The 21,555-nt window shown below is 43.8% G+C and overlaps 1 protein-coding gene across 2 annotated transcripts in view; it reads right to left on the reverse strand.

The window, feature by feature from the left end:
- The window catches only part of CAPN9 (calpain 9), a 50,590-nt gene extending 38,202 nt beyond the window's left edge, over positions 1–12,388 (reverse strand). For both annotated transcript variants that reach the window (XM_030556853.1, XM_030556852.1), the window contains exon 1: positions 12,030–12,388. In XM_030556853.1, coding sequence (XP_030412713.1) covers positions 12,030–12,242 — 213 coding nt within the window. In that variant the 5' untranslated portion in view covers positions 12,243–12,388. The remainder of the gene's footprint in view (positions 1–12,029) is intronic.
- Positions 12,389–21,555: the final 9,167 nt, after the last annotated feature.

The following is a 21,555-nucleotide window of genomic DNA, read 5'->3' on the forward strand; positions in this document are numbered from 1 at the left end:
ATATACAAAATAATCAATGGTCTTGACAAGGTAGGTTGGGAGCTCTGGTCTCCCATCACATAACACAAGAACAAGGGGACAGTCAATGAAATGAATAGGCGGGAAATTCAACACTGATTAAAGGATTTTTTTTCACATAACGTGTAATTAAACTGTGGAACTCACCTTAGGTGCTGGAACTAAGGGTACTGCCTCAGCTCCTGGCTTGAAGTTGTTTCCATCATATCCAGTGTTTACCGTTTGGTTCAATGTTTCTCAGCATCCCCACTATATAAATTGTTCCAGCATCTATGGAACTCATTAAACCTGAAGTTTTTGAGGCTAAGAACTTATGAAATGATTGGACATTTATATGGATCTCAAGAATGTTTAGAGTTAATATAATTAACAACAACAACAAAAAATGGTGGCCGGGATATTAAATCTCATGTTTCAGGATTTAAACCAATATCTAACTACTAGAGATTGTGATGAGATGTGCTTAGTGCAGGGATCTTACACCTTCCTCTGAAGCATATGGTACTGGCCACCATCAGAGACAGGATATTGGACTAGATGGACCTTGTCTGAGGCAGTACGGCAATTCCTCTGTTCTTAGGGAAGAAAATAATTCTGAAGCATTGGGGAACGTGTCTTCTGCATGATTTCTGCCCACTGTAGCCATTAGATACCACCCAACTGTCCTGTTTCTATTCCAGGCTGAACATCATAGAATAAATTCATCCTAGGGCCTGGTCTATACTGCGCGTTTAAACCAATTTTAGCAGCGTTAAACCTATTTAATGCTGTACCCGTCCACACTATGAGGCCCTTTATATCAATGTGAAGGGCTCTTTAAATCGGTTTCTGTACTCCTCCCTCACGAGAGAAGTAGCGCTAAAATCGGTATTACCATATTGGATTAGGGTTAGTGTGGTCGCAAATCGACTGTATTGGCCTCCGGGCGGTATCCCACAGTGCACCACTGTGACCGCTCAGGACAGCAATCTCAATTCAGTTGCAGTGGCCAGGTAAACAGGAAAAGCCCCGCAAAATTTTGATTTTCATTTCCTGTTTGTCCAGCGTGGAGCTCTGATCAGCACGGGTGGCAATGCAGTCCCAAATCCAAAAAGAGCTCCAGCATGGACCATACAGGAGATACTGAATCTGATCACTGTATGGGGAAACATATCTGTTCTATCAAAGCTCCGTTACAGAAGACTAAATGCCAAAGCGTTTGAAAAAAAAATCTACAGGCTACACAGTGCTGCGTGACAAGCGTAACGGGAAGCCAAAGACTCAAATGGATGCTCATGGAGGGAGGGAGGGGGTACTGAGGACTTCAGCTATCCCACAGTCCCCAGCAGTCTCCGAAAAGTATTTGCATTCTTGGCTTAGCTCCCAATGCCTGTAGGTTCAAACATATTGTACGGCGTGGTTCAGGGAATAGCTCGTCAATTTACTCCGCCCCCTTACGTGAAAGAAAAGGGAAAGAAATCTTTTCTTGACTTCTTTCAATGTCACCCTATGTCTACTGAATGCTGCTGGTGGACGCGATGCTGCAGAAGTGAAGAGCACTATCCACTCCTCTCCCCTCCCCGGTGGCAGACGGTGCAGTAGGACTGGTAACCGTCCTTCTTATCAACCCGTGAGTGCTCCTGGCTGGCTTCAGGTGAGGCTGGCAGGGGGCGCCTGGGTGAAAATAGGAATGATTCTCGGTCGTTCCCAGTAGATGGTACAGAACGGCTGGTAACCGTCTTCATCATAGCAACTGGGGGCTGAGCTCCATCAGCCCCCTCCCTTTCATGTGAAAAGAGAAGATTCTGTCCTGCCTGGACTATCATAGCAGCGGCATGCTGGGCTCCTCTTCCTCGCACCGCTTAAAGTCCTGCCTGGACTGTCAGAGCACCGAGAGGCTGCCTCCCCCTCATTTTATCTCACTAACAAGTCACTGTTTCTTATTTCTGCATTCTTTATAACTTCATGACACAAATGGGGGGGACACTGCCACAGTAGCCCAGGAAGGTTGGGGGAGGAGGGAAGCAACTGGTGGGGTTGTTGCAGGGGCATCCCCCATGAATAGCATGTAGCTCATCATTTCTGCAGGATCTGACACGGAGCAGCTGTGCTCTCTGATACACTGCTTCTCTAGTACACTTGCCCCATATTCTAGGCAGTACTGACTCTATTTTTAGAAACCATAAAGGAGGCATTGACTAGGGGAGTCATTCCCAGTTTTGCCTTTGCGCCCCTGGCCGATCTCAGCCGGGGCACCCATGATAGCAGCAGACAGCACAGAAGGACAGATAACCATCATCTCATTGCCAAATTACACTGGCAGCAAACAGTACAGAAAGCCTGGTAACCGTCTCTGCTATCTTGCAAAAGCAAATGAATGCTGCTGTGTAGCGCTGGAGTATTGCCTCTGTCCGTGGCATCCAGTACACATACGGTGACTGTAAAAAAAAAAAGCTGAATGGGCTCCATGGTTGCCTTGCTATGGCGTCTGCCAGGGCAATCCAGGGAAAAAGGGCGCGAAATGATTGTCTGCTGTTGCTTTCCCGGAGGAAGGAATGACTGAAGACATTTACCCAGAACCACCAGCGACAATGATTTTTGCCCCATCAGCCACTGGGCTCTCAACCCAGAATTCTAAGGGGTGGGGGAGACTGCGGGAACTATGGGATAGCTAAGGAATAGCTACCCACAGTGCAACGCTCCAAAAATCGATGCTAGCCTCGGACCATGGACGCACACCACCGAATTAATGTGCTTAGTGTGGCCGCGTGCACTCGACTTTATATAATCTGTTTTATAAAACCGGTTTATGTAAAATCAGAATAATCCCGTAGTGTAGACATGCCCTAGGACTATGCCAGCTTCCACCAGCTTAAACTCAGACACAGGGTCCCTGAGGTGGAAAATCTACCAAGTGATGATATGGTGATGCACAGTAGCCATCTCTAATTTCCCTTCCACCAGGGGGCCTAGAGGAGACTAGCACAGTCCAAAAAGTGGCTGGTGCTGGTCCAAAAGGAGGCAGGGTGCATTGATTCAGCACCTAACAGCAGCAGTTAGTAGTAGTGCAGCTTCTGTGGATCTCTGGAGGATTTTTAAGCTGCTTCCCCCCAAAGGACAGCCCAATGGAAAAGAGGCAGCCACCTCTGATTAAATATCCCCAGCAAGAGTGATTCTTGCTCAGTGAATTCTGGTTCACGTTGTACCAGAAGTCTGTTGTTCGTTGCCTGATGAAATCTTTCCTGAGACAACTGGACACGGGATCAGACCCTAAGCACTATACGTAACCCTACCCTGGGGGTGTTGTACATGCCTCTGACACATACCTAAGTTCTCTGTTTTCTTACACTTTGGCAACATTTGTATAGCTTGTCATGCCAATAAAGCCTCGTTGAATTCATCTGAACAAAACGGTTAAGTCCTGTGAATCCAGTCAGTCAATCTGTCCTGAAATCCTGTTGCAGAACTGGTTGTATAGGTGGTAGCTCCATGTTTCAAGGTACCTGCACCATCCTCTGTGGTACATACTAGGAGTGCTCAGTTAGGTTTCGGGTCGCTAGCTGTCATCTGTCTCTGGGCAGGGACCCTTGTCCCATGCCCTTTTGACCGGAGGTTTTAAGACTGCACAACCTCTTGCTTTGCCGTGTGACATCCCCGGCCAGCCAGTCTGCCAAATGGCCAGTGCTTGTGCTTTGCTTTCTCTCCAAGGGCTGTGAACAGTGTATTGCCAGCAATAACAAGTTACCGCACCACGCTTTCTAAGCAAGCACAGTTATTGAAAGGGTTCCAGAGAAAACATAATAAATGACAAAAGGTCCTAGACATATGCTAAAAGCTTACCGGAGATCAACCATCAGTCTTAGGTAAGCCAAAGTTCTTCCAACCCAGTGGCCCTCTTGGACAGAAGGTCCTGTCCATTTGCTGGATCAGAAAGCAGGCCCTCAGTCAGTTTAAACCCAGCCTCATTATAGCAAAATCCATTTTTTTATTTCTTGGTCTCTGGAAAACCCAGTTTGAACCAGTATATGCAACCCCCGCCCTCTCCCCCGGGAGTGGTATATCTCTGAAGATGTTTACAACCTATGTGGTTCCTTAATCGCCCCTCAGTTGTTTTTGGTTCTTGGAAGAGCTATGATAACCTTGCCCCCTGGAGTTGCATAGCATCTCTGGCCAATCGTGATCTATAAACTGAATAAGGTATGGTCCCCAAAGATACTGCATGCAATTGCAATATCTGTCACAAGTGGGGCCACACTATTTCAGTTAAGCAGCCGAGCAAGAAGCCCCTTTATTGATGCTTTTGCAAAAGGAGAAAGTTCAACAGCAAAACAATAATAGGGGAGCAAATGCAATCTTTCAAACACGGCAGTTCCCTAGAAGGAAAATGAGTTAGTTTGTATTTATTTTAGTGTATTTAACAGTCATAATTCTGTAGTGTCAGAGACTCTGATTCCTTCATAGCTAACCAAGGCCAGGTCCAGGTCCGGGCAATGAAAATTGGCAATAGCCCAAAATGAGTAAGTTAAACAGCCTGCAGGTTTAGACTATCAGGGCACACTATAAAGTGAATCTGTTTTGCCAGGCTTTTGTACATGAGGCAGATGGCTGGGGATTAATATGCTTAGCGAGGGTGGGATATTTTTATATTATTTACAGAGTGTGATTATTGTGTTATGTTGGGGTGGGGAATGGGGATAAGTTGCTGAAGTTGTATACATATTATATTGTATATATTTTTGGTGCTAGGCACCTTAGAAGTGGGAAGAATCTATTGAACAAGCTTTAGAACAACTCATGTTTTTAAAAAGTGGGTAGCTAACATCACATAAAACCCTATAACGTGGCAAGCCTTTCACTTTCCTATCTACATGAGCCAGTTTGCTACACCCAGTCTTGTTGCAATGAAATATTGCCAAGTTCTGTAGGTAACCCCTTTGCTGATAATCCCCGCTGAATACGGCAGCATCCCTTTGAATTGCCAACATGCCATTTGAATGCTGACTTGTTAAAGACCTGGTAGTGGACCTGGCAAACAGGGTAGACCTGGAGGTGCATTTTGACCAAAGTTCCCAATTCAGGAGGCAGCAGCCAAGTGATTAAAAAAGCGACCCATCCTCTCAATGATCAAACTGCATGTCCCAACCCAATAAGACGTTGAGTGCCCCACTTGCAATGCGCTGAGCATATTGAAGCCAATTCTCTGTTCCATCCTGGTCTCTTTATAGTAGTCTGGTGGCAAAGGGAGGGTAGAATTGGCCTCAAGAATAAGGGTTTTGCAGAGTGGCATAAAGCCAGACATATGGCTCTGTGCCAGATCCCCCTCACAGCACCGTGATAGAGAGTGCTGGGGTTATGGCTAGGGGAAGGGTTCAGATTATCCCTGTCCTGCAGCTATTTTCATCTGAGGAAGAGCCCTAAGAGACTTGATACTGGCTGAGTACAAGCTAGAGCAACCATGAGACTGCTCTAATTTACACAGGATGCCCGGCTAAGAATACAGTGAGGCACAAAGGTGGTTTAAAGCCACCTTCCTTCATTTGGAAAGCATTCAATGCCTTTCAGGATTCAGCCCTTAGGGAGGATAATACTGCATCTTTGTAACAAAAAGGCTCAATCCTGCTCCTATTGAAATAGACACAAGCATGCCAAAAGAGCATAGCCTTACAGAGGAGAAGACAGACATTAACATCTCCCCACAGGTGCAAATGAGAAATGTCCATTGGCAATTAAAGTCTTTATCCAGAGCTGCAAGTCACAAATTAAATCAACATAATTTATGCTCATTTAGGGACGAGGATGGTACCTTTAGAGTGTTTTCTGGCTTCAAAGGAGGTGGCAGAGGGCAAGTGACCTGCCCACATTCCTTCAAGCCAAATGCCTTCCGGCAAGAAGCATTAGTAAGGTTTATGTGTCACAGTTACAGAAAACAAAGGCAAGTCAAACCAGAACTTGTCATTACCTGACCCACCTGCTTGTTAAATACCCCCGGGCCCTGGAATGTGTGACCTGTAACTAAATGATAAAAAAAAAAAGACCATTCATAGTCCTTGCAACATTACAGTGGAGGAAAAAGTGAGGGGATTGTGATTTTAACAATATGCATTATTTTAGAATTGCTGCTTACAGGGAACATAAGTATGCAGCGATTAAGAAACTCACATTTGAAGAGAACTGTTTAACGTAATCTGTAAAGCCCTAAAACTGTGTACCCCGCTCAATAACCGTTTACTCTCTACATACTGGGTGCAGAGAGCTCCCACCATGCTCTTTATGTGCACAACTTCCCGAGGCAGGATGTTGGTAACCAACACCAGCTAGCTCTGGATAATTGCATGGTATTGAGGTATCATAGCTCATTTTTACAAATGGTATTTCATATCCTACTTGTATAGAAAACCCTTCCCACCAGACTAAATGGCTTGTGGTAGTAATGAGATAAGGAGCCTTTCAAATCCAGGCCACTAGTGGGAATCTCTCTTAGATTAATAGAAACCAAACTGTATTACTATCTGATGATTGTTTGGTAGCAGCTGTAAAATGAGTTGGTAGTCACATGGCAGCTCCTAGAGAACTGACTCTGCATCATAATTAGCACTCTTGTGGCCAATCTTATGAGAGACGTAGACCTCAATTCTCTTTTGCTCACCACAGTGTAAATTGGGGGTAACGTCCCTGACTGTCAGTTACGTCAGTGTAACCCAGAGGAGAATCAGGTCCCAAGGAATGAATGGACATGAAAGCTGAACCATGGGTGGCCCTCATCTGCTTTAACAGATTTCAGTTTCCAGAGCTACCAAGCCTACACCTTTCAGGATCACTACATTTTAAAAGCACATCTCCTTGTGATTTTTGCATAGCACACTCCAAACTTCGGGAGTGTGACTTTGCAGCTGCTCTTGTTCTGCCTGTATACAACCCTACCATATTACAGTGTTATAATTGTGAGAGTTTTGTGCTACACAACATCCTGGAGTCACCTTGAAAGAAGGCCCTGATCCCTCAGTTTAATCCAGCATGAATGATGGTGCAAGGGCTAGGTCAGAGGCAAGTTGCAGTGGTTCAAAGTAGCAGCAGCTTCATTTACAAAGGGGAGATGGGAGGTCATAAGGAGCCCAACTCAGTCCCCAAAGTGGGAGGTATTGGCTGAAAAAGGGACAGTGACCAGGGCAGGCAGGCAATCCACTGATGTAATGACTCCCAGAGATTCCCATCAGCAGAGTTCACACAAAGCCCCCTGTCCTCCACAGAGAGGAGTTCCACTGTTGGGTGCAACAGTATTCTATGATGCAGGAAGGAGACTGTCACAGCTCTCCATGGCAAATTTGCTGATTTGGCTATAAACCAATTCATATTCAATAGTTATGGAACAAACATCTATTTACAAACCAAACATGGAATGCATATGGACCATAAAAGGAGAGACAGAAAGAGTGTTCCCCATAAAACAGATATAGAGCCTGTTGTATAGAAGCTGTTTATCCTGGGAGCAAGGGTTAAATTAAATTCCTGAGTGGAAGAGCCAGAGTTTAAAGTCACTGGTGTGTGGTCGTTCTTCTCTGAAACCAGTGGTGGCTAGGAGATGGGGAAGATTCCAGTAGATGAGGCATTGAGTCAGCTTCTCATGCTGACTGGGCTTGGACCTAAGGGAACATTTAAACTCTCAGTGCAGAGCCTGTGGTTGTGTGGTGAGAATCTTGTGGGGGACTCCTGGTCTTCATGAGCCTGATCCATAGTCCTCTGAAGTCAACAGGGATCTTTCATTGACTTCACTGGCTTGTGGATCCAGTCCATAAAGCTTGGCTGTGGATAATTTAAAATACTCAGTATTCAAGCCTTGTTTGGATCAAATTATTACATAGCTGAGAGTTTGCCTTCATTGGTCCCTGCCCTCCATAATGTACATCAGATTTGCCTCTTTAAAATCCTCATCCTGTCTTGTAGTCTATATTGCCGTGGAGAGATCCCAACCCCCACTCTGTATTCTGCTTTTTTTGGAACCAAGAAAGCAGAGATCACCCCTGAAGAATACAGAATACCAACACCTGCTGGAACAGGACATGGTGGGACAGTATGAGCAAGTTTAACTCTTGTGTATCTTGATTGACTTGAGTGGAACCACTATCAATTCACATTGAAGTAATGGACAGGAGAATCAGGTCCTATAATTTCCATAGACTTCTAGCCAGGCTGGATCCATGCAATAAAGCTGCTAATATTTAGTGTATTAATTAAAGGCAACTAGAAATCTGGAGCACATTACTATCAGCTGAGGCTTCAGGTTTACGAAGAACCTGAAAAATCCATCCACTAAGGTACTTGAGGTACTGAACTTTTACTGAACCTGTTTTTTCGTGCAGTTTCAAGACACACCTTCATTTTTCTTACTAATGGAATGTAGATACAGGTGCATGGCAATGCCTTACTATGTGATATGATTTCAGTCCAACACCAACACGCCTCCAAAATCTGGGAATTGACATTATATAACACTATAGAATATGCTACATATATGGGAATCTGACTGGAATAGCTATTACGGAATGGCTTGTTCTGCAGTAGCTATTCAGGTCAATTTTCCCCATGTTGACATTCCCTAAGTAGATGTAACTTACATACCAAAGCGATAAAAGAAGGTGATACTTACAGTAGTCCAAACACTACTTTAATTTACGCTTTCTTCTGGCTCAAAAGAGGGTGATTTACATTAACTTGGTCTCCCTTCCATATTGAGAATGTGTGTGTAAGCCGGTCTGAGGGAGTCTGAACAGGTGTAAATCAATCTCATTTTCATGACCTTACATTTCATCTCTGCCCCAAACTGACTGCAACATTCAACTCCAGAGCTGGAGGTTGGTGGGGGTTCTTCAGATAGGGAGAGTTTTGGTTCAAGTCCATTTCTAGACCACAAATTCATTTGCATTGGCAAGCGATGGGGAAAAAACATTCCCAGGCACTGTAATTATTGCAGAATATGTGATATTTATACTGGGCTAGCCACTAACAATCTAAATAATACATGAGGGTATAGAGAAAAGAGAGGTGGATCATGCCAAGAGGGAAAAAATGAGGAAGGGGTCACATGTTCTCCAAAATTAATTTTAAAAGTATCTGTTAGAAGATACAGTTTTAAGGTTTTCTTTTCAAATAAGAAAGAGAAATCAGGATACTATTGCTAAATAGCTTTTATTATCTTATAGCATTTGGGATTTGGCATATAGGGCCAGATACTCAGCTTTTGTAAATCAGCAGTGCTCCATTGTCTTCAGGGAGGTTATGCGAATGTACACCAGCTGGCCTATACTGTGTATACACACATACACACACACACACACACCTTTGACAAATTAGAAAGTCCTTCTGATATGGAAGGGAGAGTAAACAGGCTTGATTTACATGCTGAGGAGCCAGAAGAAGGTGAAACTTAAAGTAGCGTGTGGGCTGCTGTACCTTAAACTTTCTTACCCCCTCCTGTTAGCTGCTTTTCTTGCTACACTGCTCACACACACACACACACACACACACACACACACACACACACACACACACACACACACACACACACTTTCACATGGCAGAAATCATAGCCTAAAGGCACATCCCATGTCAAGTCACTTATTTGGCTTGAAATTCTTCACAATTTAGCTTGCAAAAACTAGTGATGGTTGGATCTGGAAGAGACACTGAAGACAGACCACTCTCCATTGCTACAAATAACGACTTGAAACAATAATGATACTAATAGACCTCTGGTAGAAAAAAAAACCATTATTGACTACTTGATAGTCACTGTGTGTTTCAGAAGAAAGGTAAACAGGGCTTTTGCTGCCCTAGATTCACAAATATTTGTGTTTGGTACCAGATACAGTATGTAAGAATCACACAGCCATATTATTTTACTATGGCCACACATTCAAATTTATAGCTTATGTTCAGAGTATATGTTGCACAACTGGATGGAGTCAATGGACTTCATGCCCTCTCGAACCTAACACCTGCAGGGATCCATCCTGTCCCTGGGCAGCAGTAGAGACAGCACTCAGGTGGCCTCAGTCCCATGTGGGTTCGGCAGCCTGGGGAGTAGGACCTAATGTGAGAAGTGTCTGTAGCAATTCCATAGTTAAGGCTGAATTTTTCACTCAAAGCAGGGATTCAGCCTCTTCTTTATGTATGAAAACTAGAGAGCATCCTTCCCATAATTGTAGCACATACACTTTGGATACAAAATGAATTTTCTGAGAATTTACCAGTAAATCTGTTAATTAGTTTAGAAACTATAATGAACTAAGAATGGGTCTTTTGAGAAATATAGCACCTGCTGGCAGACCCTTGTTTTGCTCTTAAAATCTCAGTAACAGAGTAACACAGGCTCTTCAAATGTCCCATATAATTAAAACTCACTGAAATCTTGTGCATAGGCTTCACTTGAATATTTTTATGATCAAAGGGCATTTCCCTCAATTTTTCTTCCTAGCTGAAAGACAGAAGTCTTGACTCTGCACTGTCGTGACACCATGCCACACCTGTAGGATTAGGATCAAGGCATTTTAGTGTTGGTGGCTGCAGCTTGGATTAAATCAATTTTTAAAGACAAACTTGTTTTTATTTTTCCATTCTTTTCCCCCTTCACCGTGTCCTTACTGGGCTGAGTTAAAGTTCCTGCTGAAGGAGAAATTTTCTGTTGTGAAGAATGGCAGGAAAAGATGAGCATTAATCCTTAACAAATATTTCAAATGTAACGTATACACCAGATTCCAGCCAGTTTTAAGTGACTGAAGAGTGTGTGACAGACAGGGCAGAGCTAAGGTTGCTTGAGTGGCCCAACTGCATTTCCAGGTCTTAACATGTCTGAATTTCCTTTAAATCTAACCTTAACTGTGGATTTCCTGGTTTATTACGGTAGGTTTTTTGATCATTATAATATACCTGGAATATATTTTACTCTAAATGACTCATATGTACTCTCACTCTTAGCTCTATCTTAACATAGTATTTGTCTGGGAATAATGCTAAGCAGCTGGCTTGTTGGAGGCAGTCTATATGGACTGCTATGCAGCATGCTACTATACAGACTACAGAAGGGGGGCACAAAAGAACAAAACTAACTAAATGCAAAATTCTAAAGTTAATAAGTCAGTTTTTTTGGCAGTGTAGAAGCAATGGGAAGGGGTTACAGGAGTTATGGTTTGATATGGAATTTTTAAATGCCATTTAAAAAAATGTTTCAAAACCACCACATTGTGCACACACATTGTTTGTGCATGGTATGATCTGATTACTGTTATCATCATTTTTCTCATGCCCCTCCAACACACCTATGCAGCTTGTCTTATATTAGGCCAGATCCTGCAAAGATTAAGGCAGGTGCTTAACTTCAAACATGTGTGTAGTGCCACTGAACTCAACAACATTCAATCTGCTGTGGATACAACCTACCACAGCCCTTACTTGGGATGGACAATATGGCCCTTACAAATTTACTAAAAATCATGGACTCAGTTCACTCTGGATTACACAGGCACAAACCAGGAATAATTCTATTGAATACAATGAAGTTACACTGCTGTAAAAATCACCAGAGGATGGTCAGACCAAAAATAAGACATACAGCATACACATCTATATTGCATATATGTAAAGCTACAAGAGGTCTAATGTATCTATTCATCTATCCACCCCATCTCTTTCCACACACAGACAATGTCAAGATTCTCTCTCTTATTCTACATGAGCAGATCCTGATCCATACTGTAAATTCTTTGGGGGCAGAGACTATGGGTGAAATCCTAGCCCCATTGAGGGCAAAGGCAGAACTCCCGTTGACTTTGACAGGGCCAGGATTTCACCCCATATCTCTTATTTGTCTATAAAGCTCCATACACAAGTATGGTGCTCTGTCCCTGTTATGTTCCTTTTTGTTTTGGTGATTGTTCATTAAGAAGTCCAGTGTCATCTGATTCTTTTCAGGAGAGATGGAGATATATATCTGACACACAGCAAAAGTGGAAACAACCTCTAAGCTGTGTCATACTCACCCTAGGCCTTTTCCATACAAAGGGGATGGGTGGCTTCTCGCTGTAGAAGAGAGAGGAGATATTGGCTGGGAAGTCACAGTCCTCAAATAGGGTCCCCTTCTGCTGACACTGGCGCTTCAGCTCCTCATATGTCTGGCCAGAGGAGTGTGTGGCACGAGCATTCTGAGGTAGAGGGGGAGACCGCGGTCTCAAGTGCCGGTATGTGTAAGGCATTGTTCTGCCCCACTTGCAGTAACAAAAGCTTCAGTGATCACAGAGATAAATGGGAAGTGGAAGGTCAAGGGAAGGAAGGAGAGAAAAACTCCAGCACCCACCAAACAGAAGAGAAAAGGACAAGATGCTCTCTACAAGAAAGAATGAAAGGAGCCTGTGTGCTGCAGGGAAGTGAAAAATGTGCCTAACCACCTCCTCTTTTGCACCTGTTTGAATGACAGGGAGACCTCCCTGTGCACCTGAAATAACAATAGAAAGGAACGCCCTGAGAGCAAACAGAAAAGCAAACTGTTTGCCCTTTTTAGGAGTTCCAGCTACTTGGCATAGGCCCTCTGGTGTACTGCCTCAGGAACCACAAACAAGAGTTAAGAGATAACTCTATTTTGTTCATGTGATGTGAACCTGCTGCACCCAGGAAGAGACAGCCAACCCTTTTATGCTCTAATGATATGGCCAGGGTGTGAAACTATTTTCTTTCCTGGCTGAATAACTTTGAGAAATGCTACTGTGCATGAAAAACTCTCACAGCTCCTGACAGAAAGTTACCTAATTATGGGCTCTCACCAGTTAGGTTCCTTTCACCACTCCCTATCCCTGACCAAAGGTCAGGGGCAGCTCTAGGTATTTTGCTGCCCCAAGCACGGCAGGCAGGCTGCCTTCGGCGGCTTGTCTGCGGGAGGTCCCCGGTCCTGCGGCTTCGGTGGCACGCCTGCGGGAGGTCCGCAGAAGCCGCGGGACCAGCGGACCCTCTGCAGGCATGCCACTGAAGGCAACCTGCCTGCCACCCTTGCGGCGACCAGCAGAGCGCCCCTGTGGCTTGCCGCCCCAGGCACACACTTGGCATGCTGGTGTCTGGAGCTGCCTCTGCCAAAGGTCACCTGATATTACCTCTGCAAGGAGGCCAACAAAGCCCCAATCCTCCTTCATATAACAGAAGAACCAGAAGGAATTCAAGAGCTTCCTCACAGACTAAGTGGAACAAGGGGGGTCTTCTTCCTGCTATGTACTCCATGGGACAGGACAAGGATGGGAACTGCCCATAGGCCCAAGAACCTTCAGCGCTGAGCATGATATCAAAATGAGGAAGGGGTGATGAGGGGTGTGTGTGGAATACTCACAGGATGAATTGCCCAGGGTGTCGGGGGAGTGCGAACACAGCATGGCTGGGTGGTGTGGGAAGGTATGTGTGTGGGGTTTGAATGGTGAGGGAAGATGGGCACTGGACAGAGGGGGCAAATGTGGGGTAAGGAAGGGGGCACTTTGCCCTGAAAGGAAATTTTAGTGGTTTGTGACCCATGTCTACCCAACCTTCTATTTCATGAACTTTTGTTTGGAGCTTTCACCTATCACAGCATGTCCATTAGACTGTAGAATCTTCACACTAGAGAGTGTGTCCATCTATCTGATCTGCAAAGTGCCTAGCACTCTGTGAGTGCTGTGAAGAAATAAAAATAAAAAACATTATTTCAAAGCCAAAGTTGGAATGGACATTCTTCCATGCCTGCAAAGGTTGAAGATGCAGACTACTTGACAAAAAATATAGTTAATGTATTACAAAACACTGCCTTGACATACAAACACTGCTAGCTTTTCTTCCACTTTAATTGGTGCTCTGCCAGCTCAGTCAATCTTCCTGCTAAAATAATCAATTAGGTGAATCAGAATGAATTCCTTTCTGTTCTGTTCTTTTCCATAACAATGTGGGAAGCAAACCCTTCACTTTCAGAGTGCATATTTCCTTATTTACCTCCCAGAATTGTATTATTGCTATGACTGCCTAGCTACCCCAACTGAGCTCAGGGCCCCACCGTGCTCAGCTATGCAGAAACACATTGTAAGAGATAACCCTTGTTCTAAAGAGCTTGCAGTCTAACCAGACAGGACAGACACAAGAGGTGGGGAGAACAGAGGCACAGAGAGGGGAAATGAATTGCCCAAGCTTGCACGTCAGGTTAGTGGAGTGCAAGAAAACTATGAAATGATGTTGTGAACTTCAGGCTCATGATAGGTGCCAGATTGACAATGCTGAAGATTCCTGACAGGCTGGTGAAACTAACAACAAGGATGCGGATTACAGCGATGATTATTGTGATACTTGCGTCTGGACTGAGAGTAACAACCCATTTCATCTAACTTGCTAACAGCTTTTGAACGCGGCTGGGCTGGATTTGAACTGGTGACTTAGAAGCCTTGTGACTTATTATTCCTCTCTTGAGCAAGAGAACACTGGTTTTTAGCATTGTGGCCTTCCTTCAAACTCTCAGAGTGAACACAAGCTGCGAGAGGCAGTGTGATGCCAGTCGTTCATAGCTAAATATGACCATGTGAATGGACAGATGGTGACATTAAAGGGAAGTAAATGTAGTGCTTGGGATAGCCGGGAATACCAATGTCCTTTCTGTTCTTTCACAGAACAGGTACAACATGGGTAGCAGCAGTGCACGCTCCTCCATAGTATCCCACTTAAAACCTCAAGATCAGAACTGATCACTCCAGGAGTGAGAAGACAATTCAGTCCTTGATCTCCACTAAGCCTGGCAGGAACAGGGCCGCCCAGGGGGGGAGGAGGCAAGTGGAGCAATTTGCCCTGGGCCCCACAGGGGCCCCCACGAGAATTTTTCGGGGCCCGTGGAGCGGAGTCCTTCACTCGCTCCTGGGGCACCGGAAAACTCTCGCGGGGCCCAGGCCCCCGGAGCTTCTTCTGCTGCGGGTCTTCGATGGCAATTCGGTGGTGGGGGGTCCTTCTGCTCCGGGACCCACCACCAAAGTGCCACGAAGACATGCAGCTGGGGGGTCCTTCCCCCCTGGGACCTGCCACTGAAGTGCCGGGTCTTCGGTGGCAATTCTGTGGCGGGGGATCCTTCCTCCCTGGGACCCATCACTGAAGTGCCAGGTCTTCCCCGCTGCTGAAGACCTCAGGCTCCCTGAATCCTCTGGGCGGCCCTGGGCAGGAAAGGCACTAAGGTGCTGCCAGCTGTGATGTGGACACTGACTGAGATAAACTCACTTCCTGCAGGCCACTGAAAAACCTTTGATTTTGTAATTCATTCCTGTGGGGTGTAAATATCTTAATAGGAGCTACGTATCAAGACGTACTCTTCGAGGGCACAGCACTGCGACATGAGTGATGTAAAGGCTCGCAGTTCATGCTAGGGCTGAATTCTTATTCTTCTTTTCCTCCAGGCAACATTAGATGTCTCTTCATAAGATACCTTGCAAACAGTTTTATGTTGCCTACAGCCAGGGTTCTTATGCTTTTTCATAGTGTGGGCCACAGGCTAATAGAGATTGTCTCCTAGATGCTGGTGATAGGGTGACCAGATAGCAAGTGTGAAAAATTGGGATGGGGGTAGGGGGGTAATAGGAACCCATTTTTTAAAAAGCCCCAAATATAGGGACTGTCCCTATAAATTCGGGACATTTGGTCACCCTAGCTGGTGATCGTACGGATCTGACTCCCCTCCCCCTGGTGATCTCATGGACATGGCTGCCCTGTCACTGGCGATGGCACAAATCTGTCCCCCCTCTGGCCGGTGATTGCACAGACTTACCTCAAGTCTCGTTGGGGATCATACAACACCCATATGAAGAGTAATATCAGGTTAGCATTTACTGTATTTTTTGTCTGTTAAAGCAGTTGAACGTGTAGCCACAAGGAGGAGCATCAGCACTATGTGCCCAGCCAGCTCTCCATAGTCCATCAGCAAGTGCTCCGCTCACCACAGTCTGGGAACCACTAAACAACAGTAACGGAATGTATGTACCGTACGGGGTTCTCTTCTCTATGCCGTCTTCCCTAGAGCTCTCAGTGTTCTAGTTTTGTCTCTCTCTAATCCATCTAGCTATTGTCTTATAACACACCCATCACAGCAGTAACTATCAGTGTCTCCAGTGTATCTGAACAACTAAGCCCAGATTTTAAAAGGTATTTAGGTGCCTAACTCCCACTGCAATTGCTCTTCAGAGGCTATTTGTTGCCTTTAATAAAATCAAGTTTACTACATGTCTTCTTGTGAGTTTCCTTCCATTGCTCATTTCTGTCATTGCGCGTCGTACTGGCAAATACTACAAGCTCTGATTTGCTTGGAGGTTTGTTGGTTTTTTTCAAGAGTGCTATAAGCAAGACCAATGCTGAAAGACCCTGCCTTAGACCTGTAATTCTTATTCCTTTTTTCTGCCTTCCTTTGGGTGAGATTCTCACCTGCTCCTTCAGCCTTAGTATAGCTGGTAAAAGGGTCACAGCAGCATAAAGGACCCTGAAAGTTTTGGGTCTGACCAGGGGAGAATCACCCCAAATACAGGAACGGTGGATGCCATCCCAAGTCCTGGTATAGGGATGTGCCAAAGGCAGGGCTGCAGCATGGAGCACTGCTGAGATTCTGGGCAGTCCTGCTGTCCACAGGGAAATGGAGACAAGCTGCCATAACTAAAGTATACCAGGGGGTTGCATTAGTTTCCAGAGCAGCCCGGAATCAGGAGGTAAAACTTAAAGCCATCTTAGCCCCTAGCTCCCAAAGGCTTACAAATACAATTTTTGGTCGAGCCCAGGGGGTCAAGGTTGAAGCCCTCAGTAGGGGTGTAAGAGCCAGATCCACCTATACTTGTTGATCTGGGAGGGGTGAAGCACCACAGGTAGGCACGGCATGACAGAGGGGAGGACAGGCCAAATTTTACTGGTGTCACACCTCACGTGCCAGCTTGCAATGCCACTCAAATCTGAGGTGGTGGGGCAGGTAACCTGGGCCCTCTCCTTAACAAAATTCTCCTTGTGCCACTGGCTCAAACATTGATGGGGCTTGGGCCCCACAGGCCCATATGACCCAGCGCCTATGCCTGAGAGTTCTGTGCTCTGTCTAGGCACAGCACCGAATCTCTTCCTTGGTCAGTAAACTTGTTGAGTGTGTTTTTCTTAGTCATATTTATACCATTTCTCTGCTATCCAGACCTGGCTTACTCTTACCATTCTGGGTTTAAAGCAGATCACTCCAATGAAACAGACTTGATTAAGGTCTTCAATAACCCTTCCATTGTTAAATCTCTTGGTCTGTCATCATTTTTAATTTTGCTGGGTTTAGCCAAAGCCTTTGACCTGCCTGATTTTGTAGGACTCCTGTTCATTGGCTATCTTCCACATAAGCTCAACTCAACATGATTCATCCCTCTCTAAAGGATTGTTTCAGGTTATTTGAATTTATCCTAATCCAACTAACATGCGAGTAGGCAGTATTTTGAGGGTCACTGTTGGGTTTTGTCCAGAGTATTTTATCATTTCCCTTGTGTCTGTAAGGATACTATTAAACATTTAATTGTTTAAAATATCATCCATATGCTGATGAAGCTCAATATCTGTTTCTTTCCTTTCCCTCTCTGAGTTTTTTTAAATGATACAAGACACCTTTGTTTTTACTACGTTAAAACACTAGTCTCAGTTTGTATCGGTAGATTACATTTGAGTTTCACATTGAGGTTTAAGTTCAAATGCTCCTATCACAGTCATTAAATCACAGAGTTTCTCATGGTCGCCAACGTTTGGCTCAAAGTTGCTCAACTGGGCCCAACTCTGTCTGAAACTCTGTCCAACCTCACTCATACCTCGGGTCAAGTTCACTGAAAGGATCACAAGCTGCAGCAAACCTTTCACAAATCAGGATCATGTTTTGGGGTTTAATGACCGTTCAAGCCAGCTGAAATCATTCCCAGCACAGAGTTTTTGTTGAGAAAGTTTTGTTTGGCACAGAGTCATAATAGAACACCTAGTACACTTTCTCTGTTGATCATAAAGTACTTTGCATAGGTGGCTAAGCATTATTTTCTCCAATTTACCAAGGGGTGAACCCGGAGGCTTAGACAGGTTAAGTGATCCAACTCACACAATGAGTCCATGGCTAGGTTGGCTCTCCTATGCCCTATCCACTGGACCACCCTGTCTGTCTGTCTAGAGATCACTTGCTCTACACTAGCCAAATGTGCTCAGAATGTTTCAGATTTACTATTCGGTCTGAAGAACAGTGAGAAAAAAGATTTTGAAGATCAAGGGTGAAAATCCCTCAAGCCAATAAAAAATGCATTAAAAACAATAGGTACCAAAATTCTAGTTTACTAAGGAAGCCCAATTAATGCTCATTATTAGTATTAAACAGTTATATTGGGATAGTGATAAATGGTTGTAGCCATGTTGAGACCCACTGTGGCAGGCACTATACAAACATCAAATAAAAGACATTTCAATCTAAAATGTTTTGTCAGTATCTACACAGGACAGTACACAATTGGTCTTTGTCTGCTCAGTACCTAGCATAATGGGGCCCTGGTTCAGGACTAGGGCTCCTACACATTATGGTAATACAAATAAATAGTAATAACAATCTTTACTCCAACTCTCTGTGGCTATCTTCATAGCCAAAAATTTGTGTTTGTTCTGTGGGATAACTAATGCAAATTAGCTCTCTTGCTGCAAAACCCTAGTGAAGATAAGTGTGTCCTTTTTCCTGTGATATAGATAGGCGAGGTCAAACTATGCTCCTTGCCTGCTGTTAATCTCGCTTAGCCGACCTCACAGTCAAACTACAGTGCTTTGTCTCCACTAGGATTTTACACTGAGATAGCTAACACGCGTTAGTTATCCTGTGGTAAAAAAACACACCTTGTTTGTCACTGAAGACAAAGCCTGTGTTTTAAGTACCAGTACTTCATTATAGGGGGAACTGGTACTATCCTCTATATTTAGGTTGCCTTGCTTCACACTATAATATAAAAGAGTCTTGACACTTTGTTTGAGATGCTTTTCCACTTCATTGTTTGCAGCAGGGCTTTGACAATCATCAGAAGGGTCCCTGAAATTCATTCAGGTTTTGCTGAGATACAAGCGCTTGAAAATCACCATTTGCTTCTCATTTATGTTGCTCAGGAAAACATTAGTAGCCTAACAAAATAATAACTAAACATGAACATTACTTCTATCCTCTTGTGTGTAAGCATTATAGTACAGTCTTTATTTACAAGGGAACCTACTTTTTTGACAGGACCCTTGCCTCGGTCAATGTTCAGGAAGGATGCATAAGGAGACAGAATTAAGGTTGCACAGGCAACTGTAACTCAGGCATTCCATAACTTGCAAGTGCTTGAATTTGCAACATAAATAACATCCGTCTAATGTAGTTTTATATGTAATATTTACATACTAACCACTCCTGTACTTTAGTGATTTATATTGTCACCAAAAATCCTTAATTTAAAAAGCTGTAGATTGTCAGTTTGAGCATAGTTTATTCTCCTTAGAAGCAGTTATCAGTCTTAATAAGTACAATAAATTTCATGCAGAATTTTAGTACCACAATAGTTTTCTTCGACTTTCATTATTGGGTCCTTCAAAGTCCTGACAGGGAACAGAGAGGACTCTGGGAATTTCTTAATACCTTACCCACTAAGAATACTCTAGGCCAAATTTATTCTTCCTTATCTTTATCCCTTGGATAAAATTTTCCACTACACAACAATCCTGATGTCACTCATTTTATTACAAACCTAACTACTGAACCAAGGAAGGAACTAAAGTAACGTTTTGTTTCATGTCTTTGATTCTTTACATTAAAAAAATTGGAACAGAATGAAAATGAATCCCAAACTGCAGCACAATAAATATTTGTTAACAAAGTATCCAGTAAAAAATGTAAGAACATGAAATTCTTATTTTCAAAACGACTGTTGTGCTATTTACTTCCGAAATACAGAAAATTGACAACTTCTAGTTTTACTTCCTGTAAAACAATAGTAGATATAGCTAATATCTAAAGCTTTGTCTGCTTTTGTTTAAAAAATTATAGGCTTAATAAGGTAAAGAAATAACACTGTCCCCAGTGACTATTTGATAGCCACACATACCTACGATCATTATATACAAACCCACATACATTATGCATTACAGATTATCGGAGATCTAGCTGTACAGCTTCACAAGGGGGCAGAATCAGCTAAGAAAATAGGCAGTGTAGTTCTAAGATGGATCTGATAACACTCTTTCCTGTGGTGTGAATTTTCAAACCTTAGACCAGCAAATAGTGACACGCTGGCATTTCTACTCCTATGCAGAGTAGCGTTCACCATGAGCCTATGCTGACAGGATTGTAGCTAGCAAGTCATTGGCAGACATGTTGTCTTCTGCCAACAGAAGGTCCCTAGTCTTCTGAGGCAGAGCTACCATCATACAGAATAAGATCACAGAGTGAATGCAGCTAGACACAGAGCTCTACCAGTATGCCTGGTAAATAAAAGACCTGATAAAGAACCAGAAAAAACTGCCAGGCCACTAAGATATATTGTCTCAGTAAAATAAAAATTGTATGCTCTATTGTAAATAGTCTATGCACAGCCCTCACCTAAGGCCAGCTTCACAGTATTCCTTCTATTCCTTCATCTTGAAATATATATATATATACACATTATTAATGGTAATAGCTCACTCTACATCAGTGGTTCTCAAACTTTTTTACTGGTGACCCCTTTCACACAGCAAGCCTCTGAGTGCAACCCCCTCCATAAATTAAAAACACTTTTTTATATATATGTAATACCATTATAAATGCTGGAGGTAAAGCCGAGTTTAGAGTGGAGGCTGGCAGCTCGCAATCCCCCATATAATAACCTTGCGACCCCATGAGGGGACCCAGCTCCCAGTTTGAAAACCCTTTCTCTATATATCTATGAGAATGAAGCCAAGACTGGAACTTTGAATCAAATTGCTTGACATTTCAGGGAAGTTCAGATTCCCATCTGTAGATCCAAACCCAGTTAGGTTCTGGAGAGGATGTCAAACTGGAAGAGACCTAGTCTGTCAGTTCTGGTTCAGAGATGACCAAAATCTTGAGAGAGCAGTTGAGTAAGGGCCTGGGCCAAAGCCCAAAGGAACCTTCCCACTGATTCGTTGGACACTGGATCAGGGCCCTAATGAGGTTTTTGCCATTTGAGACTGAAATCTCACAAGAACTGTTCAAAAGATTTCAGGGCTATTGAACATGAACCCAAGCCCTGGGTTCTGAAAACCACCTACATAGCTCACTTCTCCAAATCCTTCTCTCTTAAAATGTTTCTGCCAGTTTGAGTAATACTTCCAGTTCTCCCAGTATCCCCCATTTTAAGAATGAGGAGCCTCTCTCAAATTGGTAGACTCTTTCAAAATATGGGAAACTTTTAAGTAAAACCAATGTACATGTATCTAGCACATTTGGCTTTAATGCATTTTACAAACTATTTATCTGTAGCACTGCTAAATTGCAGCCATTTCTGGGATGGAAAGTAGCAGCCAGCCAGTGCCCAG

The sequence above is a fragment of the Gopherus evgoodei genome, chromosome 3 (genome assembly GCF_007399415.2).
Source record: "Gopherus evgoodei ecotype Sinaloan lineage chromosome 3, rGopEvg1_v1.p, whole genome shotgun sequence".
NCBI classification, from domain to species: Eukaryota; Metazoa; Chordata; order Testudines; family Testudinidae; genus Gopherus; species Gopherus evgoodei.